Source organism: Oryctolagus cuniculus, chromosome 10, assembly GCF_964237555.1.
Source record: "Oryctolagus cuniculus chromosome 10, mOryCun1.1, whole genome shotgun sequence".
In the NCBI taxonomy this organism is placed as follows: domain Eukaryota; kingdom Metazoa; phylum Chordata; class Mammalia; order Lagomorpha; family Leporidae; genus Oryctolagus; species Oryctolagus cuniculus.
In genome coordinates this window covers 85908013-85927554 of record NC_091441.1, presented here as the reverse complement: position 1 = coordinate 85927554, position 19542 = coordinate 85908013, and the positions used below count along the sequence as shown (strand labels likewise).

Below are 19542 nucleotides of genomic sequence, written 5' to 3'. Positions count from 1 at the left end.
ACTATGCACTGGTTCACTCCAAAATTCCTGCAACAGTCTGGGCTGGGTGGAGGCCAGAGCCAGGAGCCAGGAATTCAATCCATATTCCCATATAGGTAGCAGGGACCCAACAACTTGAGCCATCACCTTCACGGTCTGCATTAATTAGGAAGCTGGGATCAGGGGCCAGAGCCAGGAATGGAGTCCAGGCACTTACATATGGGCCACAAGTGCCCACCACTATTTTCTGCTTTAATTAAGCATTTTATATGATTCTATTTTTTCTCCTCTCTTAGCATTTCATTTATGCTTATTTTTTACATTGCCTCATTATGGTTTAGTCACTGCCTCACAGTTTCCAATAACATTCTTAACTAACTCAAGTGTAGCTTCAAATAGCACTATATCACTTTATAGGTAGCAACAGTATCTTAGAGTAATCTCATTCTCTCCCTTTTGTTACTTATGATATACCCTCATTCATTTAATTTATCCCTGTGCTATAATCATCCAATATGTTGTTACTGTTAAATACAGCTTTCTTTCAGATCAATTGAAAACAGAAATACATGTATTTTACTTTCATATATTCCTTTCTCTGATACTCTTCCTTTCATTATACAGATGCAAGTTCCTGACCTGTATCATTTTCTTTCTCTCTGATGAATTTTGTTCCATTCGGGGCCGGCGCTGTGGCACAGCAGGTTAAAGCTCCGGCCTAAAGCACCAGCATCCCATATGAGCGCCGGTTCTAGTCCCGGCTATTCCTCTTCTGATCCAGCTCTCTGCTGTGGCCTGGGAAAGCAGTAGAAGATGGCCCAAGTCCCTGGGCCCCTGCACCCACGTGGGAGACCTGCAAGAAGCTCCTGGCTCCTGGCTTTGGATCAACTTAGCTCCGGCTGTTGCGGCCATCTGGGGAGTGAACCAGCAGATGGAAGACCTCTCTCTCTGTAACTCTGTCTTTCAAATAAATAAAAATAAATGTTTATATATATATATAGTACTTATGTATGAATGAATTTTTTCAATTTTTGTTTTTCTGAAAAATTATTCAGTTCTCCTTTGCTTCTTCTAAAATTGAAGTGTATTTGACAATTAAGAATTACATATGTTTATATACATGTTTAAAGTATGCAATTTTATGATTGATATAATTTCTCTGGATACAGAATTCTTGGCTGAATTTTTTTAACAGTTTCTTTTACTCCACTCTCTTTTGTGTACATGGTTTCTGATGAGAAGTCTGCTATAATTCCTATCTTTATCCCTCTATAGATAAGATGTTTTCTTCCTCTGGCTTCTTTCAAGATTCTCTGCTTTTCTTTAGTTTTCTGAAGATTGAATTTGAGAAGTCTAGGATCCAGGTGTTTGTGTCTACTCATACACTCATATGTGTATCAGCTGTTTGAGATAAAGTTCAGGCAAAGTCATGTCCTCTGGTGAATCTGCCTTTGTTATAGAGAACAAAGATTCTGTTCTCCCTCTTCTCCCAGGGACACAAGGAGATTAAGTTCCAAGTTCCTCCTTGGAACTCCACAGTGAGAAACTCTTGGAGCTCCTGGTGGTGAAAGCCAGGTCTAGATCGTAGTACCCAGGAGTTCCTTACTCTGCAGCCGGCCCACACACATTCTCCACTCTCCAAGGCTACCGTGTGAAGCTTCCTGCCAGTCTGTCTCCAGAAGCTTCTGTCCAGATGAGGAGAGCGTGGCTGTCACTCCGGTTTGCACTTGTCTCTCCGTATTTTGGGGAGGCAGTTTACCATGAAAGATTCAAAACAAGTTGTTAACTTTCATTTTGTTCACGTTTTCTTTGCTGTCAGGATGAAACATCATACTTTTTCTATATTGCAGAATACAGAACAGTAGTGTCAGGTATCCCTGGCATGTGTAGGAACATAGGGTGGTACAGCATAAAAAGCCTTAGTCCCAGAATTCAGATAGGTCTAAATATGGATGAAATCCAGCCTTGTTAACATGAACATTTATCCAGTAATTACTTTATTGGCTGAGTCCTCACCTAGAATTTCATCTTTCATCATTAAAACAACCCCAGAGGTAAGACACATTATATCAATTTTATAGCAGAATCCAGGGCAACCTTTATGCCCTATGGAATGTTAGAAATTGCATGAAATGCTAACAAATGTTACATTCTTTGAAAGCGGGCAAATATTTAAAACAAATCTGAATTAACATCTCTCCATTACACAACTCTACAGGGTATTTAATATACTGTGTGTTGTAAAAGCTCATTTGATCATAGGATCTTCCATTTTTCTCACAGATCATCTGATGAAACTTGGGTTTTGTGGAGTACACTCTGGGAATTGTTAGAATGACAGGAAAAGTACAAGATTTAAAGCAAACTGGAGATGGATTTCAATCCCAAGTCCAGTACTTACTGTTTAGACAAATTGCTTAATCTCTATTAGCCTTATGTTCCTTGTCTATAAATTAAAGACATACTATTGGGGCTGGCACTGTGGCTCAGTGGGTTAATACCCTGGCCTGAAGCGCCAGCATCCCACATGGGCTCCGGTTCAAGACCCGGCTGCTCTGCTTCCAATCCAGCTCTCTGCTATGGTCTGGGAAAACAGTAGAAGGTGGCCCAAAATGCTTGAGCCCCTGCACCCACTTGGGAGACGCAGAGGAAGCTCCTGGCTCCTGGTTCAGATGGGTGCAGAACCGGCCATTGTGGCCAATTGGGGAGCAAACCATTGGATGGAAGACCTTTCTCTCTCTCTCTCTCTCTCTCTCTCTCTGTGTGTGTGTGTGTGTGTGTGTGTATGTGTGTAACTCTGACTTTCAAATAAATAAATAAATCTTTAAAAAAAGAAAGAAAAGAAAAAAAGACATACTTTTGTAGTATATCTACTCTTTAGGTAAAGTTACAGCAGACAATAGCACTTACTACAGGGATTAACATAAGGGTTCAATGATATAAAGTATATGCCTCTATATCAATAAACACTTAGCAGTTATTTGCGTTATCACTATCATTATCATAAATCAGTCTCCGAAGTATGGCAACTCTTCTCCACCTTAGAACAAGTATTCTGTGAATCAATACAAAGGCTTAGACAAATGAAGGTTATTACCCAGTCAGGAGCACTTGAACAACACATCTGGTCTAATCTACTGTGTCACAAGGATGTGTGTAGGAATGTGTCTAGATGTACATTTCCACAGTTTAGGTCACCACTGAAATGTCAGTCCACATTTTGTAAAGCACACAGAAAACATCGCATTGGGCCTTCCAAATATGGCCCAGGAACCAATTATTTTCTGAGAAAAGTATAAGACCAGAGACAGAAGCATTCAATCTGTATAGAAAACATTTGGGAGTCCTTCATTTGAAATTAATTACTTGTGTTAATTGGCTAGTAAGTCATTTTGATTGCATGTTACAGTCAGAGCTAAATGCTATTGGACTGTAACGTGTTTTCCACCCTGCAATGTCAACATGGTGGGAGAGCTGCCGCAGAGAACCCCAAGGAAGCAATTGCAATATATCTGACTCCTGTGTGGCTACAGTTGCTCAGCTCTGGATTCAATACTATAATCTTGAACACTTTGATTTGGAACAATGTGCATGATGAGGTGGTTAAATTGCATGTTGTAAAGGAAGCTGTGACCTTTCCAGTGGTATTGTGCTATTGGGAGGAGGAAGTGACAAATGTATAGGGGATGTGGGGTGGGGGTTCATAACAACAGCATTTCTTTGTGCAATTCCTCAAGTGTATTCAACACTTAAAATTTTTATTATTTTTTACTTATTTGAGAGGCAAATAACAAAGAGAAAGACAGACAGAGCTCCTATTTTCCCATTCACTGACCAAATATTTACAACAGCCAAAAGTGAACAGGACCAATCCAGAAAAAGGGCTCAAACCAGTTCTCCCATGTGGGTTACAGGAACCCAACCACTTAGGCCATCACCTACAGCCTACTAAGAAGCTGGAGTTAGGAGCCAAAGCTGTAAATTAAACCCAGTGTCCACACTAATACTTTGAAAAGCCCTGTGGACAGTGCCTCAGATGTTAACGACCTTGTCCTACTTAAAATTTTACAAGACTCCAGTTGCCTTAAATAAGAATCAAGATGCATGACCAATCACTTGTAAATGTTGAGAGTACAACATCAACATGTGCAATTCACTCATATTTAGCCAGTTGGTGAAAGCAATACAACATCATTAAAAAATACTTTATTCTCTTCTATCAATCTGTAGGCTATGATCATTGTAACTCAATAGCACCATAGCCATGCTCTTTGGCATCAAAAATTAGAACAATGTTATAAGTCCTAGCATTTGCAAGATGGTTTACAGTCTAAAAACTATTTTCATGTTCATTGTTACAGTGGGTTATAGGGAGAGCAAGCACAGGGTGAGAAGACAAATTAGGTATCATTTTCCCAAATTTACACTTAGAACAACAAAACAGAAATGCTCAGTGATGTCTCCTGTCACTACGCTGTTACCTCACCCCCTGGGGCAGAATAAAACCTGAGTATGAGACCTAGAGTTGTGAAACAACTTAATTCTGCCAGAAAGAGGGATTGCTTCTCTATGGTGTGTGCAGCCAACACCTTCAAGAATGAAATGAAATAGCCTGGCATCTTGTGTTAAAAGTTACCTAAGGATTAACCTGGGCCTGCCTGCACAACATAGATTGTGCTAGAAGAGAAGTAATTACCCAGAAAAGCCAGACCTCAATCATTTTCCCTCGAAGTGTCCTGATAATTAAGGCACGAGACATGTCTGAAACCTGAATGGTGGGTATAATTGATGTGGTTGTCGCCGTGCCTTTACATTTGAATGCAATCACACATAAAACCACTAAGCATTGATGTTCTCAGTCCCAAAATATAATAAATTACCTCCAAAACAGCATCCTCAGGATCCTGGGCCACGGCTCTGTAAATGACTGTCCCCGGGGCGGTGTCTTCTAGGATATAAATCTCCGTAACTGCCAAAAAGTGTACAACAGATGTGGCTGAATGAGCACCACCACTATAAGCCCCAAACGCCTCTTCCAGTCCTGGCTTCCACATAAAACTGGAAGCATGGCACCTGCTCAGCACAGGTGTGTTTGTAAGGTACCTCTCACATACACCACACTGATGATGATGGAAATAGCATTTATCCAGGGTCTGTATGTACCAGATGTAGAGCAAAGACATTAATAAATTGTTTAAGATTTATTTATTTGAAAGGCAGAGTGTCAGAGAAGACAGAGATTCTCTGTCCACTGTTTTTTTTTGGTTTTGTTTTGTTTTGTTTTTGTTTTTGTTGTTGTTTTGTTTTGTTTTGTTTTGTTTTTGACAGGCAGAATGGACAGTGAGAGAGAGAGACAGAGACAGAGAGAAAGGTCTTCCCTTACTGTTGATTCACCCTCCAATGGCCGCTGCGGCTGGCTAAGCCGGCCAGCGCACCACACTGATCCGAAGCCAGGAGCCAGGTGCTTCTCCTTTCTCCCATGCGGGTGCAGGGCCTAAGGACTTGGGCCATCCTCCACTGCACTCCCGGGCCACAGCAGAGAGCTGGCCTGGAAGAGGGGCAACCGGGACAGAATCCGGCACCCCGACCGGGACTAGTGTGTGACGGCTCCACAGGCGGAGGATTAGCCTATTGAGCTGCGGCGCCAGCCTCCACTGTTTCACTCCTCAAATGCTTCCAACAACCAGGTCCAGGCAGGCCAGAGCCAGGAGCCGGGAACTCCATCTGGGTCTCCCACATGGGGAGCAGAGGCCAAAATACTTGGGCCATCATATGCTGACTTCCAGGTGCTTTAGCCAGGAGCTGGATCCGAAGTGGAGCAGCTGGGATGCCACCTACCACTCCACTGTGAAAAGCCAGCATTGCAGGTGGTGGCTTAACCCACTTCATCACAACGCCAATTCCAAAATTTATAGATTTAAATAACAACAATGTTAAGAATCTTTTGTGTGCTTCTCAACTACAGAAGACTTAAAATTACTACTCAGGTTTACATAGGTAATACATAAATATCATCTGATTATTTTATTAATGTTTGTCTTGAGTTTTCTCTGTGTGTGTGTTTATGTGTTTGTGTGTGTGTGTTTTTAAAGAATTGTTCATTTTATTTGAAATACAGAGCTAAAGAGAGAGAAAGATAGATAGAGAGATCTTTCATCCACTGGTTCATTCCCCAGATGACTACAACAACCAAACCGAAGCAACAAGCCCGGGGTCTTCTTCCAGGTTCCCTCATGAGTGCAGGAGCCCAAGTACTTGGGCCATCCTCCGCTGATCCCCCAGGCACATTTAGCAGGGATCTATATTGGAAGTGGAGCAGCCGGGACTTGAACCATGCTCATGTGGCTTTACCCACTGCACCACAGGGCCAGCCCCCCTGGTTTCTGGTTTCTTCCAGAGATCAGAAACCTTGGGGTAGTCTGAGACTGCTGAATACATGAAGGGAAGGCCCACTACGTGAGAAGCTGTGGCACCATTTTGTCCATGGGGCAGGATTTGTGATAAAAGGAAACCTAAAAGATATGCTTGGATTGTGGCCGGGACACAAACTGGACTCTCTAATATGCAAATCTATGGAATATCTACAGAACCCTGGCACACAGCTCCCTGTTTTAAAAGTAATTTAATTTGATCTTGGATCTTCTCTGGGAGAATTTACCATCTGCTCAGGGAAAGAAAAGAAGACAAACTAACAACTGAGCACCAACTGTATATGTGGCACTGAGTCATTAAGACAGGATTGGGCCCAGAGCTGTGGCGTAGTGGGTAAAGCCGCTGCCTGCAGTGCTGGCATCCCATACAGGTGCCAGTTCAAGTCCCAGCTGCTCCACTTCCCATCCAGCTCTCTACTACGGCCTGGGAAAGCAGTACTAGATGGCCCAAGTCCTTGGGTCCCTGCACCCACGTGGGAGACCTGGGAGAAGCTCCTGGTTCCTGGCTTCGGATTGGCCCAACTCCAGACATTGCCGCCATTTGGGGAGTGAACCAGCAGATGGAAGATCTCTCTCTCTCTCTCTCTCTCTGCCTCTGCCTCTGCCTCTCTGTAACTCTGACTTTAAAATAAATAAATAAATCTTTTTAAAAAAGGACTAACTACAGTTTAATTAATAAAGAAATTAAAATTCATATACAGCAAGCAACTCGGCCAGTTTGTGGTCACCCCAATCTGAACCTTGGGTGTTTATATTTGTATATATTAAATATGTATTAAATACTTGACTACATAGAAAAAGCAGAGATGAGAAAGAGACAAAAGTGAGAGAGACACATATATACATGGTGAAAAACCAACAGACCAAGAAAAAGTGAAAAGAATATGGTCTCTGTCCTCAGCAACCTTCAATTTTAATAATATAAATGCACTGTTAATTAAATAATGACACAACTAAGAGAATAGTTTTTAGTATACTACAATCAAATAAATGATTTTTCAGCAGTAAACAAGTTATTGTATCTTTCTACATCTGATACATATACAGTGAGCACAAAATACTACCTACTTCCAGTGCTATGAGTAGGAAATGAATTAATCCATTGAAAATTCTTAGGATTCTTAGGACAATGCCTAAGGTACTGGCTGGAGTGTAGTAAGTGCCAGCATCTATCCTTACTGTTGTTAGTACAGCTTTCATATCACTGCCATAGCCATGACTCTATAAAAGTAGATATATCCAGGTGCTGGTGCTGTGGCGCAGGGGTTAACACCCTGGCCTGAAGCACAGGTATCCCATGTGGGCGCCAGTTCGAGACCTGGCTGCTCCACTTCCCATCCAGCTCTCTGCTATGTCCTGGTAAAGCAGTAGAACATGGCCCAAGTCCTTAGGCCCCTGCACCCGCGTGGGAGACCCAGAGAAAGCTCCTGGCTCCTGGCTTCGGATCAGCACAGCTCCAGCCGTTGCAGCCAATTGGGGAGTGAACCAGCAGATGGGAGACCTTTCTCTCTCTCTCTCTCTCTCTCTCTCTCTCTCTCTCTCTCTCTGCCTATCCTCTCACTGTGTAACTCTGATTTTCATATAATAAATCTTGGAAAGAAAAAAAAAAGGAAAGTGGGTATATCCACCTACTAGAGCCTTCTTACATCAAGAAAAGGGCCTCTATACCTTGGTCATCTCGGGCAAGGGATCCAGTGAAAGTAGGTGGTTCATTCACATCTGCAATCTGGATTAGAATGGTCTGTGATGCTCTTGCCCCTTGGTCGTCTCGAGCATGGATTGTCAGGGAATACAGCGACACCATCTCAAAGTCCAACTTGGGCACTCCAGTAGTGAATAACTAAATTTGAAAGAAAAATACAGAATAATGAAACAAATGACTGGCTTCAGAAGCATGTACATGGAGTATTTCAGATCCACAGTACCCAATATTAATTTTTAAAAAGACATGAGGTGTCAGTGCCGTGGCATAGTAGATTAATCCTCCACCTGCAGCACCAGCATCCCATATGGGCGCCGGTTCTAATCTTGGCTGCTCCACTTCCAATTCAGCTCTCTGCTGTGGCGTGGGAGAGCAGTGGAAGATGGCCAAGTCCTTGGGTCCCTGCACCTGTGTGGGAGACAGGGAAAAATCTCCTGGCTCCTGGCTTTGGATTGGCGCAGCTCTGGCCATTGTGGCCACCTGGGGAGTGAACCAACGGAATGAAGACATTTCTCTCTGTCTCTCCCTCTCACTATCTGTAACACTACCTCTCAAAATAAATAAAATCTTTAAAATATATATATTATATATATAATATATATATATATATATATATATATATATATAGCTCACTAGGCTAATCCTCCGCCTGCAGTGCCAGCACACTGGGTTCTAGTCCCGGTCGGGGCGCCGGATTCTGTCCCGGTTGCCCCTCTTCCAGGCCAGCTCTCTGCTGTGGCCAGGGAGTGCAGTGGAGGATGGCCCAAGTACTTGGGCCCTGCACCCCATGGGAGACCAGGAGAAGTACCTGGCTCCTGCCATTGGATCAGCGTGGTGCGCCGGCTGCAGCGCGCCAGCCGTGGTGGCCATTGGAGGGTGAACCAACGGCAAAGACCTTTCTCTCTGTCTCTCTCTCTCACTGTCCACTCTGCCTGTCAAAAAAATAAATAAATAAATAAAAAATATATATATATATATTAAAAAGACATGAAACTGTGTACCTGTTAAAAGCTTTCATGAATAAGGAATTCACTGATATTATAGCAAATTATTTTCCCCCTCATCCTTCCCATCTTTCAATTATTCTTCCTAACCCTGTATAGAGACTCTTTCCCATCTTACTTTGTCAAATACCTCATCCTATCCTTTTGCAAGTGGATACAATTATGGGTGATTTTACAGGTGCAGAATGAAGATCTACAGAGGTTAAGCTGCTTAACCAAGTTCTCACAGATAGATATAGAACACATCTGGGCTCCATCTGACTTCACACTCCATCTTCTCAATCATAAACCTGAAGAGCCCAGCACCTGGCGAAGACAGAAGGGCAGAAGAGGCCCTTTTGTGTCTTCTCTGATCAGCCATCACACATCTCTCACCTAGGTTTCCTTTCTGGTTTTTTGCTCTGTACAAGGCCCTCCTGAACTTAGACATCAAGAGAACTAAGTCCAAGCCGCAACCATAGAATGAAATGTCTTCAAGATTTTGGCCACGGCCCTGGACACCTATAAATTGGATTCCTTAAGCCTTACATAAAAGCTGTGAAAGTTCTAAAAGACTAACATGCTTTCCATGCTTGCAAGACGCTGATAGGTTAGGGAATGTTTCCTTCTGCAGTTGGCTTATTAGTAAAATAACAGAAGACAAAGATTTTACTAAGAGGCAGCAAAACCCACAGGAAAGGGTTGGATCCCTGTCTTTGGATGTTCAGTGCCAAACCATGAATCTCTTGTCTATAATGATGATGAGTTCTAAGGCAGTACTTGCAACTTGCATTCAATGAGCGCCTACTATATGTCAATGCATGTTTTTAATATTAGTTGCATAATTTCACTCCAAAAACACAATTGCAATTCATACTATTACTATACCCATTTTCCAAATAAAGAAAGATTATTACAGAGATCACCTGGCAAGGAACAGAAACAGGATGTGAACCCAAACTTTAACTCCAATGTCCATGCTCTTAATCACACTGCACCACCTAATGTGGTTGCCTTCTTAGTAAGATCACTGACTCTCAAAAAAAAAAAAAAAAAAAAAGCATTGCACTGTTAGCAAGACACAGGTACAATGTAACATCTGTTGAATACTTCCTGCCTCAGGGATGGCTCTCAGCTCTTTACCTCATTTAGTCATCAAAACAAACCTAGAAGGGAAATACTACTATTAACACCATTTCACAGATAAGAAAACTAAACAGCAAGGTGAAGAGACAACCACAGAATGGGAGAAAATATTTGCAAACTATGCAACTGATAAAAGTTTAATATCCAAAATATATCAAGAAATCAAGAAACTCAACAACAAAACAATCTGTTTAAGAAATGGGCATTTTTCTAAAGAGGAAATCCAAGTGTCCAACAGACACCAGAAAAAAATGCTCAGGATTGCTAGCCATCAGAGAAAAGCAATCAAAACCACAATGAGGTTTCTTTTCACCCCAGTTAGAATGACTTTCATACAGAAATCAACAAACAGCAAATGCTGGTGAGGATGTGGGGGAAAAGGGACCATAATCCACTGTTGGTGGGAATGTAAACTGGTGCAGCCACTATGGAAGACAGTATGGAGATAACTCAGAAATCTGAATACAGATCTACCATATGACCCACCCATCCCACTCATGGGAATTTACCCAAGGGAAATGAAATCAGGAAATCAGCATATGAAAGAACTATATAGTACCTCCATGTTTATTGCAGCTCTAGTTACCATAGCAAAGACATGGAATCAACCCAAATGCCCCTCAGCTGAAGACTGGATAAATTATGGGATATGTACATCACTGAATACTACACAGCAGTAAAAAAAAAAAAAGCCAGTACCAGGGGCTGGTGCTGTGGCGCAGGGGCTTAACACCCTGGCCTGAAGCGCAGGTATCCCACATGGATGCCGGTTCGAGATCCGGCTGCTCCATTTCCCATCCAGCTCTCTGCTATGGCCTGGGAAAGCAGAAGATGGCCCAAGTTCTTGGGCCCCTGCATCCACATGGGAGACCCTGAAAAAGCACCTGACTCTTGGCTTCGGATTGGCACAGCTCCAGCTGTTGCAGCCAATTGGGGAGTGAACCATCGGATAAAATACCTCTCTGTATCTCTCTCTACCTCTCCTCTCTCTGTGTAACTCTGACTTTCAAATAAATAAATAAATCTTAAAAAAAAAAAAAAAGCCAGTGCCAAAGGGACAAATTCTGTATGTTCTCCCTGACATGTGATAACTAATAGAGCGCCTAAAAGATAACATGCAGAAATGAAATTGACACTTTGAGAAGCAATTATTTGGAAAAGCCCCTCTCTTGACTATTGAAGAACAGCTTCTTATTCTGTATTTTTGCTTATCTATTCCTTTATAATATTTTCCTTATCATTTTGTCTTCCATGTGATTCACTGAATGCTATACTTAACATAAAGTTAATCATATATGTATAAAGTTAATTGAAAATAGATCTTAGTAAGAATAAGAGTAAGAATGAGAAAGGGAAGAGGAAGAGGGGCAGGAGTGAAGGTGAGAGGTGGGCACAGTGGGAAGACTCACCAAGATCACAAACTTGTAATTGTGAAATATATGAAGCAAAGCATATAGTTCTACATACATTCATATGGACTCACTTCTAAGTGTACAACTTAACAACTATAGCAGTTTAAGTGTTATAAAAATCAAATGGAAGGGACAGTTCTGTGGTATAGCAGGTAAAGCTGCTGCCTGCAGTGCTGGCATCCCTTATGGTTGCTGGTTCGAGTCCCAACAGCTCTACAGCTCTCTGCTATGGCCTTGGAAAGCAGTGGAAGATGGCCCAAGTCATTGGGCTCCTGCACCTGCATGGGAGACCCGGAAGAAGCTCCTGGCTTCAGATCAGTACAGCTCTGGCCATTACAGCCTTTTGGGGAGTGAACCAGTGGATGGAGGCTCTCTCTCTCGCTCTCGCTCTCTGTCTGCCTCTCTGTAGCTCGACCTTTCAAATAAATTTTTTAAATCTTAAAAAAATCAAATGGATAGAAATAAGGGGTAAAGTAACCATATAGATATGATCAAGAGTTAAAATGATCATTTAAATAGGATTAAGTATTTGGAAACAATAATAGACAAAATTAAAAAGGAGTGAAGGCTCCAACATGAGAAGCAGTCCATACAGCAGATTTATAGAATGACAATCACTTTAAGTAGCACTCTGACTTCTAAATCAGCCTTGAAGGCATTACAGTCTGGCTGGAAAGCCCAGGGGGAGCATTTCAGGCGTGGAAAGCCAAGACACTCTGGAAAAAGATGTACTACATAAAGGACCCCCTGTGAGTGAGACCCCAGTGGAAAGAAGTGGCCACCAAAGAAGGATGTACTTTTGTCTGAAGGGAGAACTTCCACTTTGCTTATGGCCTTGTTGAGCTAGTAGATCCAAAATGCTTCCATAGCCAAGTTACTTCATGTCAAGAGCCTTGAGTGATCACTGATGTCATATATAAGAGTGTTATTTGTTAAATAATAAACAAGAGTCACTGCACATTAACTTCGCATGCAGGACCTCTGTCCACAGAGTTGTATCATGAGACTTACCAGTAAAACTTGTTCTCTAGAATCATTTCCTTCTAGTGTAGTAAATGGAGGATATTATTAAGTCTCATAAGTTATAGTCATGTCTAAAAGCTCATCTAAAAGATGTATCATCCTTGAATTCTTCTTTAAAGACAATTAAGTTTCAAAAAGGAAAGAAGGGGGAAGGAAGGAAGGGAACAGAGGAAGAGAAGGAAAAAAAGTCAAATCACCTTCAAGAAGCAATAAAAAGAATGGCCCTTGTTTAGACTGTAGAGGAAAAGTTCTCTTAGTTTTTTTTTTCCATTCTTTCTTTTTCTTTATTTCTGTTTTCTTTTTCTTTCTTGGACCAAACAGGAAAGGGGGAATGAAGGGGGTGAGGGGGAAATGGGTGGAAGGGTAGGTGCAGTGGGAAGAATTACTATGTTACTAATATTGTACTTATGAGATATATACAAATAAAACAAAACTAAAGCATGGATTATACATTGCAGCTCAGAAAGTCATAGTGCAGGAGACAGAACCTGAATGTGACCCTTATCAATCTGTCTCCTTGTATTGACCAAGACTGCTGCCAACAGCCACATGCAAAGTGTGTTTCTCACAGTCCCAGAGAAAGCCAGAAATACACTGATACTTGTCAGCCATTCTCTACTGAACATTTATTACTGGCTGGGTGCTCTGCCTCTGACTCTCCCTATTACCCAAAGTGTAAATGCTTTTAAAGCCCCATAACACTGAGAAGGAAACTGAGCCTCAGAAGTTAGATTCTTTGCTGTGGGTAACACAGGTAATAGGTGGCAGAAATTATAATTAAAATCAAGCCTTGCCCAGGGGCCGATTCTGTGACACAGCAGGTAAAGCTGCCACCTGCAGTGCCAGCATCCCATATGGGTGACATTCAAATCCCGGCTGCTGCACTTCCTATCCATCCCTCTGCTATGGCCTGGGAAAGCAGTAGAAGATGGCCCAAGTCCTTGGTGCTCTGCATCTGCATGGGAAACCTGGAGGAAGTTCCTGGCTCCTGGCTTCAAATCAGCACAGCTCCGGCCATTACAACCAATTGGGGAGTAAATAGCAGATGGAAGATTCTCTCTCTCTCTCCCCCTCTGTAACTTTATCTTTCAAATAAATAAATAAAAATACATCTGGGAAAAAAAAAAAAAACAAGGTTTCCTGATTCTATTCTATTTTTGTATTCTTCACATCCTAACAATTTCTGTTAAGTTAATTTAATACCATAGCCTGACCTTGAAAACATGTCCTCCAGGAACTTCCTTAGCCAAGGAGCACAGCCCCAAACTCAGGCTGTCCCTTCTGGTGTGGACTCCTCCACTCTGGGAGTACCACACAGGCAGCAGCTGTGTCCTTCTTGTTCCCTACCAGCTTACAGAGGATCAGGCTCCACGGCAGTTTTCAACAAATATTTATTAAATAAATGCACGTGGACGTTCCCCAAATCTTCCCCCTGGAAGCAATCTGGTTTAAATCCCGCTCTGGTTGGGGCTGCCCATCCAGGGAACAGGAGTGCACATACAGAGGGTAATCTGAGTTCACATCCCATCCTGCCAATGCACTCTCATTTATGTCATTCAATGACAGGTAGCAATTTGTAGATCACATAACTAGAGCATACCTTGTCTCATTTCCATTGAGTTAGCACTCTAATCAGTTCACTTCAAGCTTTGCTATTTTTTGCTGTTGCTTCTCCAGGAGACCACTTTGGTGTTTGTTTGATAATGATGGTGTTTTTATTTGACTGCTGTCTGGTCACCCCTCCTAAGCTCCATCACTCTTTTGTAAGCCAAACAAGCACATATGCTGCAAGGAAGGAAGTTCAGCAAAGGGTAATGATATGCTAAACCCCAAACAGAACAGTCCATTCCCCTTTCTACTGGAACTTGGCAGAGGTAGATACTAACTCATTTCATTTCAACTTTATTTGCAGGAGCACTTCCATGCTACAAAACTGTTTCATAATTGAACTGCTTCTAAAACTACCTAGTACTGGTCTAGGATATATAGCCATGTATCTATGCTTGTGATAATGTGGCCATATCATTATTATTTTTTATCTATAGTATGGCTACAATATTGAATGTTGAAGTCCAAATATATTTTATTACAGTAACAGCCACAGTGTGGTAACTGCTTTTTATGAACCAACCAACAAGATGATACTTTGTATGCATTATTGCATAGGACATTCTTGTTAATCTCATTATATAGGAAGGAAAGCCAAAGTGCAGAAAAGTCACATAACTTTCCCATGGCCATGCAGCTACCAACTAAGGATCTGTGGTTGAAGAAACTAGGTTTGTTGTGCCCTTGAGTCTGCGATTACATCACCTGTGTTCACTACCCTCCATCAAAACAAACAGGAAACAATAAACAAGACCAGAACACCCTTTCCTGCCATTCCCTGCTGTTCATAACAAGTCAAATTAAGAAAAGTACGTGGGCTGGCACCGCGGCTCACTATGCTAATCCTCCGCCTTGCGGCGCCAGCACACCGGGTTCTAGTCCCGGTCGGGGCACTGGATTCTTTCCTGGTTGCCCCTCTTCCAGGCCAGCTCTCTGCTGTGGCCCGGGAGTGCAGTGGAGGATGGCCCAAGTACTTGGGCCTGCACCCCATGGGAGACCAGGAGAAGTACCTGGCTCCTGCCATCGGATCAGCGTGGTGTGCCGGCCGTGGCGGCCATTGGAGGGTGAACCAACGGCAAAGGAAGACCTCTCTCTCTCTCTCTCACTGTCCACTCTGCCTGTCAAAAAAAAAAAAAAAGTACGTGATACCATTTTACACCACACTGAAGTTCAGAGCATATTTAAAAGTCTAACAGTACCAAGTGTTGGTGAGGATTTTTAGGAGACCTCCCTTGGCCCTTTATGGTCTGCTCTCCTTATAACAGCTAGAGCAATCCTTTCAAATGTAAGCAACTCGTGTCTCTCCTGAACAGCTCTCCAGCAATTTCTTAGACGTGGGAGGTAGATTTAACGTACCCACTGCTCTACCCTTTGCCATGTGACTCTGCAGTCCCTCCCACTGCAGTCTATTTCTCTACCCCAAAGACTGGACATATGACTTGTTCTGGCCCATGGCACGTGAGCAGATGTGTTTCTTGAGTTGTGGGGTTGCAATTTTCCTCTCTTGTTCTTGCCCTTTAAAGAAAATGCCTTTGCTAGCCAGTGTCCCAGGGAGAATAAGAGGCCCAAAAGACAGACTTGAATCAACAGCAGGCCAGAGGAAAACTAGACAAGATCGCTAACTCACACTTTGTTCTTAAGGATTTCATTGCTTTAGGCACAGCAAGCAGCAGGAACTTGATGTTCGCATGGGTTCCTCCTGCTCTCAGACTCCAAGGGGGCACTGCAGAGGAGTGTAGGTGAATGCCATGCACTGTTTTTGGATCATCCTGGAGGAAACCCAGTCTTAGGGAAACCAAGCCTCTTACAATGGATAATAAGCCTGCCTGAACTTTAGCCTCAAGCAGGAAATCAGCCAAACTATACCCCACTGGGAAACAAAACTTCCTAGCATGGCTCTACCTCCTGAGCTGGGAGCCCTTTGCCCCCCACCTCTTTTGCAGTCTAATGTCTCACCAAGCTTCCCTTCCTTTGACCTCTTGATTCTTCTCTTCACCAGGCCCTTTCCCAGTGTAGGGCCTTTGCACACACTATTACCCCTCCCTGCAGTCTTATTCTCTTCCTCTTCATCTATTTAATTTCTATCCATTCTGTAGTTTGCTGTTCATGTTGCTATTTCTCAGGGAAACTTGACTAGGCCAACTAGCTCCTTTGGTGTTCTTATAGACTTGTGAGCCTGCGTGTCATGGCTGCTATCACCCTTATTGATTTACATGTGTATGTGTATTCACTTGATTAGTATGTCTTCTATGAACCAGTAAATGTCACAAAGGCAAGGCACTGTACTATGTCTGAGTAGTTCCTCAATGAATACATGTATAATAAGTGGATCTTGAGCGCTCCAAGGATTTTCAGTGTTTGGCACATATTAGGGCCCCAAGGAATGGCTACAAATTTATAACATAAAGAGAAATGGAAGAAGAGGAAAGAAATAGACATACTTTGAAGCCCAAACCCATGTAGTACTGAGTGATAACACAGTTTGGCTTAATACTTACTCCCCAAAGATGTGTGGACCTTCGAGACAGCACAAATGGATGGACTGCAGGATTCGCATTAATAAGAACTGGATCTCCAAGCAGGGAAGCATAGGGTGAGACAGACAAGGCGATGGTGGCAACTTGTGTATGTTCAGAGGCATTTTCCGGAAGAGGGCTGGCATTCTCAACAGCAAAATTTATAAAAGCTAGAACATCTTAGAGGAAACAAAATTTATTTTTTTAAGGAGATTTCTACAAGACTTCTCAATCTCTTCCTCACTCTGACACTATCAAGGCATAAAAGGGCAATTCATACTTAAAATCTCTTTTACATAAAAAAAAACTTAAAAATCAGTTTGTTGGCTTAGTAGGGTCATCAAGAACTGTGAAGGGTCTGAGAACTCACTCTACTTGCAAGCTACAAGTTAGCCTGCCACAATTTCCTGGAGGCTGGCAGAAGACCTTGAACTTCTGGATCAGGGACAAGGACTTTACTTCTCATGGTACACAGCCAGCATGACCTAGAGGCTCTCATTCATTCTCCCATTCCTTGAGCTCCATGGGGGGCCCAGGTAAAGCCTGTGCATGCTCTCTGTTTGCATGTGTGTCACATCCAAACTACCCTGAGCTTTGAGAACCAAACCATAGGTCTCTAGAGTTTTGCCCTGGAGGGAGCCAGTATCTATAGTGTTACTTAAGCATTCTTGAAAATACGGCCCAGAACAAAATCAACCAATGCCTTGGCTCACAAGGTAATACACTGGTAACACCTACATCTCTACCTGGGGAGCAATTTGGCTTGCACAAAGGGAGTTCATGTCACCGGAAGCGGCCTTCAACCAACAACCAGTTAAACACCTCGACTGTCTCACTTTGCAGCGTGGGTTACTCTGAGATGAGCTTCTACGCTGGATCTCCAAGTTCCCCAGTGGAACTGAGCTCTGGTTGCCCTGAGTGCTAACATGCTTGATAACGCACCTTTTTTCCATCACCTTCCACTCACTGTCTTGCTTTTTTACCCTCCTACTGGCGTTTCCTGGGGACCACTTCCCAAATGAATTACCCCTGCCTGAACCCTCCTCTTTTTGAGTTTGCCTCCAGGAAAAACGAAACGAATCAACATGATGGAGTTAATCTTCTGCAACATACAACAAAACATGGAGAATATTGCAATGAGAATTCCCAGCAAAAGAAGAGCATCAGAAAAATCAGACAGCTGTCAGTGTATTCAGATTGGCATGGAATTCTGGAAAGTTCTCTGTTCTTGCTAGATTTGATCTCTGCTCCCTTCTCCAGTCCTCTCTATCTACACTCCCTTTTAACATGCTCTTGTTCCAATTACCCTGACAATTACATATACTGTACCTGGACAATCACATTACTGTTTGGATAATTTGGACAATTACATGTATTGCTTCTAAAGCACTTTTCACTTTTCAAAACTCTATCTGTCCTTTAGCTGTCCCCTCAGTGACTTCCTTTAGAAAGCCTTGTCCAGACTTGTCCAGACTGGCTTAGACACTCTACAAGGTTTCCACATGACATTGCACATGGAGTATTATAACAGCCTTTCACTCATGTGACCACTAAAAAAAGAATACCTCCTAATACCTTTTGACCACTGAAAAAGAATACCTAATACCTATTTGTTGAGTGAATAATAAGTGGGATTAATGACCATTGACAAAACAGTCTTTTACACAGATTTTCCGTCATTTAATCTTTACACCTCTGGCTTGAGGGCTATTATTGTCATCACTTCCTCCTGTCCATGAGAAAACCAAAGCCCAGAAATGCCAAACGGCCCTCCATCATTCAGCTAATTGATGGTAGAGTACGGATTTGAACCCAAAGGTTGATGAATCCAAATCAAATCACTTTTTTTTTTTTTGTAAAATTTGAAAGTCGAGTTACAGAGAGCGATATCTTCCAACTTTTGAATCACTCACCAAATGTGTTAGTAAAATGGTACCATCTTCCTAAGCCCAGCCTGGCTTACTAGAAGTCAGGTGGCCAAATCGCCCAATCACAAGCATCAGCTCCACCCCTACCCTAATGGGATTTGCTGCTCCCACCTCCTTACCTCTGTAAAGCTATATATGACCTGTTCTCCCAGTATAAGCTGCTGTTCTCTCTGCATGGGGAGGTAGCCTGTCGGGTTTCCCCCACCCAAAAATAAACTTTTTCCCTTACTCTGGTGTTTGGTGTGTCTTATATTGACCTTTCAAAGTGGCTGCAGTGGCCAGGGCTGAGCCAGGCTGAAGCCAGGAGGCAGCAGCTTCCTCTGTGTCTCCCACATGGCTTCAGGGGCCCAATCATTTGGGCCATCCTCTGCTGTTTCTCAGGCAATCAGCAGGGACCTGGATCAGAAGTAGAGCAGTTGGAATATGAACTGGTGCCCATGCGGGATGCCAGTGTCACAGGCGGTAGCTTTACTTGCTATGGCACTCTCCAAATTGCATGTTCGTAAAACATGGAGATGATTTTGAAATTCAAACTAATTTTATTTGGGGTAGAAATTGGAAAAAGCAGAATGTCAAAGTTTGAGAAGATATTCACTCCCTCAACTGGTAGCTGTAGCTCTGGGAAGGTGGGAGAGGAATCACATGAGGGGAAGAAGGAACTCAGAATCCATGTAGAGACTCAGGTCTCAATACTGCCTCTCGTGGCCACATGACCACGTGCGCAAGCACCTCACGGTTGCTGAAGCTAGCAGTCACTGTTACTTGATAATACGGTCCCTAGGCTGAACCAGGTGGGGAGCCTATCACCTTGAAG

At 42.8% G+C, this 19542-nt stretch overlaps 1 protein-coding gene across 1 annotated transcript in view; it reads right to left on the bottom strand.

Moving 5' to 3' along the window:
* Window positions 1-19542, bottom strand: part of LOC100359044 (cadherin-related family member 3) — a 101077-nt gene that overhangs the window by 73362 nt on the left and 8173 nt on the right. The window contains exons 2-3 of the mRNA XM_070049824.1: window positions 8079-8250; window positions 4860-4948 (exon numbers count right to left, since the gene is read on the bottom strand). Coding sequence (XP_069905925.1) covers window positions 4860-4948; window positions 8079-8250 — 261 coding nt within the window. The remainder of the gene's footprint in view (window positions 1-4859; window positions 4949-8078; window positions 8251-19542) is intronic.